Here is a 10,665-nt window from a genome sequence, read left to right on the forward strand (position 1 = left end):
TGAAAAGATGCCCAGATCCGTTCATTGGGCGCCATGGATGTCTATCAAATGCGTCTGTACATAGCTCATCATCGTCTTGCTTTCCCCCCTGTTCTGTGATTGGTCCCCTATCTGAGGCAAAAATTAGGGCGGTAGTTTCCAGGCTTCCTTAGCAGCATGCAAGGCAGCATGGGAACACCCATAATGCACCATTTTAATAACCAATTTAATGCACCATTTTAAGTTTAATTTCACTGCTGGTTACGCTCTTGGAAGTCGTTAAATGAGAAGTTCAGAAACAGGCGTCAGTGGGAGCCTTTCCAGATGGACCTGCTGAACAAATTCAAATCTGCTCCCAGGTTCTTCTGGGTGTCCAAAATTATAAAGGTCTTAGTATGTAAGTCTGCTGGAAGCACAAGAAAAGGTGTAATGGGTGTCATTTCACTCAGTTGTAATGCAGCAACATCTGATGTTGGATCATCAACCATCAAGAGAGGAACAGCAGTGGCCATTACTGTAAACAAGCATTACTACTTGTGATAACTTCACAAAGTACATAACACACTCACTCATAACAAATATGGACAAAATCTGTTTTAATGTAAATATTGGTCTCTCATTCTCTATTTGTTCTACATCATTAGAAAGGGAAACAGTGTAAAGAAAATGCTTCTAAGAAGAGGACATGCAGAGACATTATTCCACAAAATGCAATGTATTTACAGACTAGGTACAGTATGTACACTTACAATCAGGAAGGGCTCAGACATCAACTTTATACAAATCTCATGTCAATCTGTGTCACAAGTTACAGGGGCATGACCTCTATCTGCACAACTCCAACCTGGGTCATTCCATAGGTGTGTCAAAAGGGCATAACACTGCATGTGCTACAAGTGGAATTCTTTTTTTTTTTTTAAATGATGCACTCCAACCTGCGGGTGAAATTAAATTAGTTTAAACATTAATAAACATTTCAGAGGAAACTCATTCCCAGGAAATGAAAAAAATAGCACTACAAGCACACTAACAAGCATTTCACGTTGTTTACAAATATACATACTGTACTGAGTTTCTTGGTCTTACATGAAACCTTAGGTTCCTCTGGAAGATACATGCAGAGCCTCATCTCGTTTGGTGCATGTGTAATGTGTGTGTGTGTGTGTGTGTGTGTGTGTGTGTGTGTGTGTGTGTGTGTGTGTGTGTGTGTGTGTGTGTGTGTGTGTGCGTGCAACCTACATGGTGAGAAGCAATGTCCCACCGCACATTCTAATCCACTAGAATGTGCCCTTCTAATCCAGCAAGGAGGGTAAAGGCCAGTTCAAACACAAGATCCGCGACGAGACGAGCTGCAACATTCTAAAAACCAGCAACGTTCTAAAACTCTGCAACGAAGATTTGACATGTTGAATGTTTAGCGACGGCTTGCAACTGCTTGCAACTGCTTGCAACTTTTGATTCACACCGCCGCAACTGCTCTCCGCAACCGTCTCAGACCGTCGCGAATCTTTGGTTTGAACTGGCCTTTAGAGCTATGGAAACTAGCATTTGATGTTAGGACATGTCTTAAGAAGTTAAGGAGTGAAGTGCAAATATTGATTTAATTATGTTTTTCTCTTGACCAATATGTTTGCTCTGATTGAAAATTAAACTGCCACATGCCAAAAGGTCTTTTTTTGGACATTTTTATTAAACATGGGGTGTCCAAAATTATTCATACCTGATAATATGGCTTTGGTACGAAAATATATTTATCTCAATTTTGATTAGCCATTTTACCTAAGCTTACCATCAGTGACAGACAGAACTGATTATAAGCCTATCTTTCTCCTGCCATGCGCTTGGAAGATGTTCATTTTGACCCCTGTTTTTATGTGTGTGTGTGTGTGTGTGTGTGTGTGTGTGTATGTATGTATGTATGTATGGTTATATGTACGTGTGAGTTGCATACTCCTGCTCATAGGTGGTTATGAGTGGCTGTGTCCGGGGTAGTAAGGGGGGGCTCCTCTGTGTTGGAGGGTGGGGGGGTAACCACAGGGGAGCGCAGCTTGCGCCCCGTTCCTCTGAGCTGGGGGGGCGAGCCGGGGGCAGAGGGGGGGTTGCTGTGAGGGGGAGGGGAGGGAGAGGGCACAGGGGTGCGGGGGTACTTCCTGGTGGACTGGGGCAAGGAGTCGGGAACCTGAGAGGCGGAAGAGAGGGTGCCATGGTAACCAGGGAGACTGGAGGGGTCGCAGGGGTGAACGCCACAGCTGGTGTCCAGTTCATCCTCAGCGTACTCCTACACAGGAAATGACATCGCCAGCACTTTTAGAACTGAGGTGGGGCATGCACACACTCACACGCACGCACACACACACACACACACACACACACACAGACACACGCACACACACAGGCATGCGCGTACACACACACACACACACACACACACACACACACACACACACACACACACACACACACACACACACGCCCATACAAGCATAAAGTTGCAAAAGTAGGAGATGGAAACAAACAAGAGTAGGAGACAAATTGACAAGTGTGATTTATTTTCGAGGAGAGGAGGTATAGGACTGAGTGGCGGTCATATTTTGTACCACTATGCGGTACATCTAGTTTTGGTGATGATGACACATAAAAGGTTTTGTGTGAATAGGAGTTATTTTAGTGACGACACAAACAAGGCTTTATGATTTAATATGTTATTCTAGTGACGACACACACAAGGAATATATTATTTTGGTGATAAGAACCTGTAACTCACCGACTCGTTGAGGACGTACAGTGCCATGGGCTTCCGTCTCTCACTCCTCCTGGGCACTACGTCCACTGCAAAGTAGAAGACTTTAGACAGGGAAGTTCACCTTACGCTGGGGTTCGTATGTTGGCTGTATCAGAGTGTGTATGTTTGTGTATGTGTGTGTGTGTGTGTGTGTGTGTGTGCAGCTTTTGTCATCTTTGTCTCTCTGTGTGTGTGTGTGTGTGTGTGTGTGTGTGTGCAGCTTTTGTCATCTTTGTCTGTGTGTGTGTGTGTGTGTGTGTGTGTGTGTGTGTGTGTGTGTTTATATGTGTGAAGTTTTTGTGTGTGTGTGTGTGTATTTGGGGTATAGTGTGCGGCCTGCCTTTGTCTCCTCTGTGTGTTTGTGTGTGTGTGTGTGTGTGTGTGTGTGTGTGTGTGTGTGTGTAGTATTGTCTAACCTTCGTGATTACTGGCCCTCTCTTCAGCAGCCTGTCTTAACATCCTCTGCTTCTTCTTTCTGTGAGATCAGGAGAGCAGTGTCACCACTCGGAGAGAAAATCACACCACAAGTATCCATCTGCACACTCTACTTCCGGGCTCTCGAGCAGAAATCAAGAGCTTACAATGATCTTGTTTAAAACAAATTTGGCAAAAAGGAAATGCCAGTCTGTGTGCAGTTCCATCCTCAATGGAAATAAAATTATTTAAAAATGACACCTAATGAAGGAAAATGATAGTGAAAGTGACTGTGGTAAAAATATAAATGCAATATAATGCACCCAGCTCTCGCACATTGTATTTACTGATCCCACCCCCTTTCTTTCTCCCATTCACTTCCTGTCACACTTCATTGTCCCATCTGAATGTAGTCAAAAGCCCCCCCAGAAAAGTTGTGTGTGATTTTTAAACATTTCCAATCAGTTGTAGAATCCAGAAGACTCTTTTTCATTTCCCCAAACTGGATATTTTGCCTGCGACACAGACAGACGTTTGCTTTGACAAAATGTGCTAGTTAACTCTTTAAAGGACTTGCAATACTGTCAGCAGTCTTACTTTTTGGATGGCTTCCAGCAGGCACACACGGTCACCAGGGTGATGAGCAGGAAAATGCCCCCGGTGGACAGAATGATGTATAGCGAACTGCGACCTGCCAAAGAGAAGCAGCAGTTTGGGGCATCAGAGAAACAGCAGAGTTTGGACTGCACCAGAGAAACGGCAGAGTTTGAGACTGCACCAGAGAAACGACAGAGTTTGAGACTGCACCAGAGGCCAAAGAAAGTGACAGTGCTGAGTTTGGACTGAACCAGGCCAGTTTGAACTGAACCCGACCTAGACATGTACACACAGGTCTGTAGTGGAATCATTCATGCTGCGTTGCATACGTGGGTAATAACAATGTTTGAAAGAACACATGAAACAACTGATAAATGATGAAACACATGAAACAAATGATGACCTTTTGGTGTGTGTTTGTGTGTGTGTGTGTGTGTGTGTGTGCGCGCACGCCTGTGTGTGTGTGTGTGTGGGGGGGGGGGGGGTTGGAGGAGTACATTTTGTGAGAAAAGCTGTATGTGTGTGTCTAGATGTGTGGGGCTGTAGTGAAAAGAAAGTGTGTGTGTGTGTGTGTGTGTTGATGTCAATTAGGGTTTCAATGAAAAGAGTTTGTGGGGTGAGAGGGTTGAAATGAAAGTAGGGTTGCTATGAAACGTTCTTAAAGGGCAGAGTGGCTAGCAGCAAAGAACACCTTTCTCTCTCTCTCTCTCTCTCTCTCTCTCTCTCTTTCTCTCTCTATATTAAGGCAATGTGCAATACTGTGTGTGTGTGTGGGGGGGGGGTATTTATTAGGGCAGTGTGCAATACTCTGTGTGTGTGTGGGGGGGGGGGGCAGTATGTGTGACCGGCTGGATCTCGGCTCACAGGACGCTGTCGGGGGGTGAGTCAGTGCTGATGCACAACGTTGCTGACAGGGAACCTCGTGTCTTAAAACCCGAACTATCCCTTTAATGTATGTTATGTGTCCCAATCTCACTCTCTTGAGTGCCCAAGGCAAATTACTCCACTTGGAGACAATAAAGGCTCATCTCTCTCTCATACACACACACACACACACACACACACACACACACACACACACACACATGAATCCACTCACTACAGTGTACTAAATACAGTATATGAAGAAAGAAAGATAGACATAATACTTTATTGATCCTGAAGGGAATTTACATATATAGACACAGGATGGAAATGTGTGTCTGAGAGTAATGCAGCGTGTGTGTGTGTGTGTGTGTGTGTGTGTGTGTGTGTGTGTGTGTGTGTGTGTGTGTGTGTGTGTGTGTGTGTGTGTGAGTGTGAGTGTGAGTAACTAAGTGTGTGTTTAACTTTATACGTGTGTGAGAGTGAGTGAGTGAGTGAGTAATGCAGTGTGTGTGTGTGTGTGTGTGTGTGTGTGTGTACATACGGTAGACGGTAAGCCTCACAGGTGCGCTCCTCATGGTGCTGATTGGGTTCTCCACGTTGCAGCTGTACACGTCATCGTCGGACATCAGCACCCGCATGATGGTCAGCAGCCGCTGGTCATGTGACAGGAGCAGACGCGTGTCATTGACCAGTGACTTGCCGCCCTTGGTCCAGCTGTAAGAGGCTTTGGTGCCAGTCTGGTGGGAGCAGTTGAGAGTGAAGAGCTCACTCAGCTCCAGCACGGACGAGGCCACCATGTGCACGTACGGCCGGGACACTACCACTGAAACCAGACATGCAGCGGTCACTGACACTCTTCACAAAAAGCAACCGGACAAACACTAACAGGCATACAACTATGAAAGAAACAAATTAGTTGATGTTGATGTAGTGAGATAACATTTATTACCTGCTGTGAAATTAAAGAGAGAATGTAGGATTTTATCAATGTTTATTGGTAACTTTTTTTTTTAGGATGGTTTCATCTGGTTTTGTTAGCATGCTAGTTCTATAACAAGCAATGTTAACTTACCACTGTGAGGTTGGTGTAGTGAACTTCCTAAGTGAGGTTGGTAAAGTGAGCTAAGTGCTGTTAGCGCAGTGAGCTAATGTTAGCATCCCCAGTGAGTTTGGATAATTAACCTTAGCATCAACACTGTGGGGTTATCACTGCTAAGCTAATGTTGCCGTCAACTGTGAGGTTGATGCAGTGAGGTAGCCTACAGTAATGTTAGTGTCCAGAATGAGGTTCATGGCCTCAGCTAATATTACCGTCCACCGTTGATGTAATACGTTAATGTTACCGTCCACAGTAAGGTTGATATGTTTCTCCCCGGTGAAGGTGTCATCAGTGATGGAGATCTCCACCTCGTACGCCCCCTCGTCTGACTGCTGTAAGTTGTGTACCTGCAGCGACCCGTTCTCAAACACCTGGATCCGGTCGCGGTACTCCGCCCGCAGGCTGCCGATGACCTCGGTGCCGATGGACTGGACCACGGTGATGGGCTTGTCCCGCTTGAGCTGCCACTTGATGACGGGCCGGTCGTTGCTGGAGCTGGTGTAGCTGACGGAGAGCAGGGCCGACCCCCCCAGCACCCCGCGTACCACAGGCAACTGGCTGGTGATGTTCACGCCCTCCACACCACCTCAACACACAGACACACACACACACACACACACACACACACAGAATGATCATCATCATTCAAAAGTGGACAGGCTATCTACAGTATCTATTTATCCATCCATGAAATATTATTTAGTGGTCTCTGTGGGCGTATGTAGGCCTACATAGCTTACAGCCACTCATTTGTGATTTGCACCCCCTGGTAAAAAAATTAAAATGCAATATTATACTTTGTTTTATAACCCAGAAGGATTTGCTTGGTATCAATTGATAGCTCTGAGTCTAGATCCTCATTCCTCTCTGTAACCAGTATAAAACATTCAGGAGGTTGCATTTCTTCTCTGAGAGCTCAGCCCCTGCCTTCATAGATCAAGACTACAGAATAAATCTGGAGCTTGTAGCTGGGCACAGGCATGGATACGCCCACTACCTGATGGGTGGTGGATCGAGGCATCTTTCATCCATCCAGCCCTCCATACTAGCACACACACACCAAGTTCATGCTGATCATGCCAGCCCTACACACACACACACACACACACACACACACACACACACACACACACACACACATACACACACACAAACATGTATACATCTTTCCACTGGCCTTGCCAACCCTACACACAAACACACACACACACCCACCCACATGCACCCTCATGCTGGCCGAACACCCTAGAGATGTGTTTGCATAAACGGAGCAAAGCGTTCTTGATTGAATTAAACCTGGTTTGTTTAGAAGGGAGCTGTGGTGCAGTTGTGTACTAGCCTGGAAATCTAGACGCCCCTAGCGGCAGCAAATGTAATTTGGCTGGTGGGGCAGTCTAGGCACGATCCATAGAGCCAGGGAGCTGAGAACTCGAAAAAAATCAGCGGGCCAATCACAGCGTGTATAGAGTCAGTGGGTGGGCTTAACATAATGGTGACTGACATGCGACCAGAAGTTGCGACGGTAACGCATCCTGTTATTTGAAAACAAGAAGATGATTCGTTTAGCAAAAAAAACAAAAAACAAAAAGTCCTCCGCGCTCCTGGGTAACTCTGGTGCGTCAACGGGAGAGGACAACTTAGTAGAGATAAGAGGGGTTCACCGGAGCAACTCAGAAGTTAAGATTTTTAAATATTTATTTAAGGTGCCAACATCAAGAGACTAACGTTTCGACGTTATGTTACGTCTTCATCAGAGTCTAGAATGGTTGATTCGTTTAGCGTTATTCTATTGCGTGGAGAGGGAAGGTTACGCATCCTGCTACTTGAAAACAAGAAGATGATTCGTTTAGCCTTATCCTATTGCAGGGAGGGAATTTGAAAGACAACTGTTGATCCCACCCCTTCGATTGAGCCCTGTCTACGGTGAGTGTCCAGACCCTACATCTTGATGTGGGTCTGGCTCGTCAGGCTAGTTGTGTACTGGAGAGATTACGGTTCTCGCAGTGGATGAGTGTCATCTGACAAGGGGATGTACAGTAGGGTAGAGATTTTCATGACTCCAAATAGTTGTGCTATGTTCACCTAGGGTTCGAATGCAGCTTAGCCAACCATAATCAAAGACCGGAACTATCTATCGTAACATAAAACACAACACAACAAAAAGCAGAGCCAAATTGATTTGATTCACGCTGCTAAGGCAGCCTGGAAACTACCGCTCCAATTTTTGCCTCAGATAGGAAACCAATCACAGAACAGGGGGGAAAGCAAGACGATGACACATTTGATAGACATCCGTGGCGCCCAATAAACGGATCTGGGCATATTTTCAAATGCCAGAAAATTAACGTTTGGTTCCCACACCACGTCTCATTGAGAAGTGGTGGCACTACCCAGGCCAGGGTTTACCAATAAAATGGCTCCAATTTGACTCAAGATTTGACATATTTTTTTAATATACTACCATACTTGCACAAATATCAGTCTATTTGAAAATATTTTGGGCTCCTCTGTGGTAATATGCGCATAATTACCTGAAACTTGGCCATGTCTGTGAAACTGTCAGTATTCAGTATCCTAGAGCTAAATTTCCGGTTGCTTGGTTGAATCTAGCTTTTTGGGGGTGTCGGAGGACATGAAAGCCTCATGGTTCCACATTCATTGATTTGATATAAGGCACCTACGTAGCAACGAGGCACACATCGTTTTTCACATCACATGGAATTATTTGACCATGAAGACTAAAACGTTGTGGATTCCTGTTAAACATCGAGCCTGCAGCCCCTGGTGAAAACCCTGTTTTCAGTGTGCTCTCAGCCAGAGAGTGGCCCGGGCGGCCCCCATGGCTGGCTGTTACGGTGCGAGTGAGTGAGCGAGCGAGTCGGCATGGCATGGCATGGCTGGTTGGCGCTGGCGCTGGTGCTCGTCAGCTGTTGCCAGGACGAGCAGACAAAGGCGGCGATTGTGAGGCCTGATTTCCTCCAGTGCGCCAGGCTGACCACAGACACGTTCTTTGTGGACGGACAAGCAGGACACACTGGTCCCTGTGCTTCTCTAATCAGGCCTTCAGGACAATGACCGCAGCCATCACTGGCAGAGACTGGGGGCTGGGGGAGTTGGGGGTGGGCCTCTGTCTTTACGCTGTGTGTGTTACTCTATGTGTGACTGCATGGGTATGGATGTAACCTGCATTCTGTCTTTAATCTGTGTGTGTTACCATTACTCTGCATGTTCTTCTCTGTGTGTGTTACTGCATGGATAATTATGCATGTAACCTGCATGTTGTTAATCTGCGTGTGTAACCTGCATTCTGTCTTTAATCTGCGTGTGTAACCTGCATTGTGTCTTTCATCTCCGCATGTAATCTGAGTGTCTTTAATTTGCCTGTGTAACCTGCATGTCTTTAATCTGTGCATGTAACCTGCATGTCTTTAATTTGCGTATATAACCTTCATGTCTTTAATCTGTGTGTGTGACCTGCGTTCTGTCTTTTATCTGCGTTTGTAACCTGCATGTCTTTAATCTGCGTGTGTAACCTGCATTCTGTCTTTAATCTGTGTGTGTAACACTGTGTGTGTTACTTTGTGTGCGTAACTGTGCGCGTAACCATTGTTACCGCGTCTTTACTCTGCCAGTCTAGTTGTGTAATGGCCTTTTTTTCTGCACGTGTAACTGCGTGTGTCCTGTGTGTGTAACCTGCATTCTGTCTTCACTCTGCATGTGTAACATGCTCTGGAGGCTTGAGGTGGAAAAAATCCGCTAAACTTGTGTCTTCGCAAAACTGTCTTTGCCAATGTGTTTTCATTAGTGTATAATAACCTATAAATACAAGCCATAGTTTTTTCCTCTGCTTAGAATGAGTGCTTCACGTCAACTTAAAAGAGTAGGTCTTTCGAAAGAATCCACCATGTTGTGCTACCTTGTTGCTAGCGTAGCCCAGCAAGGACAAACCAAAACACAGGTGCTGAAGTGGGCCTTTTGAGTGTGTGTATAGAAGCTGATTCCACACACTTGGAAATGGAGAGGGATGACCATGTACTGTAGGTCTGCACTGCACTGCAAATCACTTTCAATAGAAACATGATGAATGAAAATGCAATGATGCAGCATGAGAGTGACTTACTTACCCCTGCCAATTTGAAAACATGACAAAGCATAACCCTTGACCTGTAAGCTTTGACCTTAATCAACATTGTCCATTCACATGAGCTGGACATATTTGAAATGCAACCAAGTCTTATCATCAACATACTTTCACTACAATGACTCCAGCCTAAATGGGCAAGTTTAACTCTTGTTATATAAATACAACAAAAATCTAAATGCTTGAAATCAATCAGGAAGCAATCTCCCACCAGGTCAGCCAAACCCTACACAATGTCCTTAAGTCATCTCCAACTGAACTCAAAGGCACCCTATATTCTACTTCATAGCCATAATGTGCCAGGACTTTAGTGAGTGCAAACCAATTAAATGCAGTTTCTCTCACAAGACTGAATCAACATGACCGAACTAAAGGCAAGCCGGAAGTCATCTATTCTATTGGACCTCAGCATAACCTAGATTGACCCTTAGACCTCTGTGTAAAACTTATGTTTGTGTGTGTCTGTGTGTTTGTGTGGATTGTGTGGATGATCAGCGTCCAGTGGATGTTTAATTTCTAACAATCAGATCAGGTAAATAACATTAATTCCTATTGATGAGTGTTACTCTTTTTTTTCTTCTCCTTTGCCATACTGACACTCAAAGTGCTGTGCCCAGAGACAACACAACTAAAGACTAAAAAACATGTTTACAAGCCTTAAAAAAACATTGGTACATACTTTGCTAAATAAAAACAATACATGTTTTATTAAGTGTCAAAAGGAAAAAAGAACAAAAACAAGAGCAAAAAAAACCTCTTTGCTGTTCTTCACTGACACAGCCTGAA

General features: G+C 44.9%; 1 protein-coding gene across 1 annotated transcript in view; it reads right to left on the bottom strand.

The window, feature by feature from the left end:
• Positions 1-1,936: 1,936 nt before the first annotated feature.
• hepacama (hepatic and glial cell adhesion molecule a) overlaps positions 1,937-10,665 on the bottom strand; it is an 8,999-nt gene continuing 270 nt past the window's right edge. The window contains exons 2-7 of the mRNA XM_062521920.1: positions 5,983-6,324; positions 5,181-5,462; positions 3,773-3,866; positions 3,178-3,236; positions 2,744-2,808; positions 1,937-2,257 (exon numbers count right to left, since the gene is read on the bottom strand). Coding sequence (XP_062377904.1) covers positions 1,937-2,257; positions 2,744-2,808; positions 3,178-3,236; positions 3,773-3,866; positions 5,181-5,462; positions 5,983-6,324 — 1,163 coding nt within the window. The remainder of the gene's footprint in view (positions 2,258-2,743; positions 2,809-3,177; positions 3,237-3,772; positions 3,867-5,180; positions 5,463-5,982; positions 6,325-10,665) is intronic.

This window comes from Sardina pilchardus, chromosome 19, assembly GCF_963854185.1.
Source record: "Sardina pilchardus chromosome 19, fSarPil1.1, whole genome shotgun sequence".
NCBI classification, from domain to species: Eukaryota; Metazoa; Chordata; class Actinopteri; order Clupeiformes; family Clupeidae; genus Sardina; species Sardina pilchardus.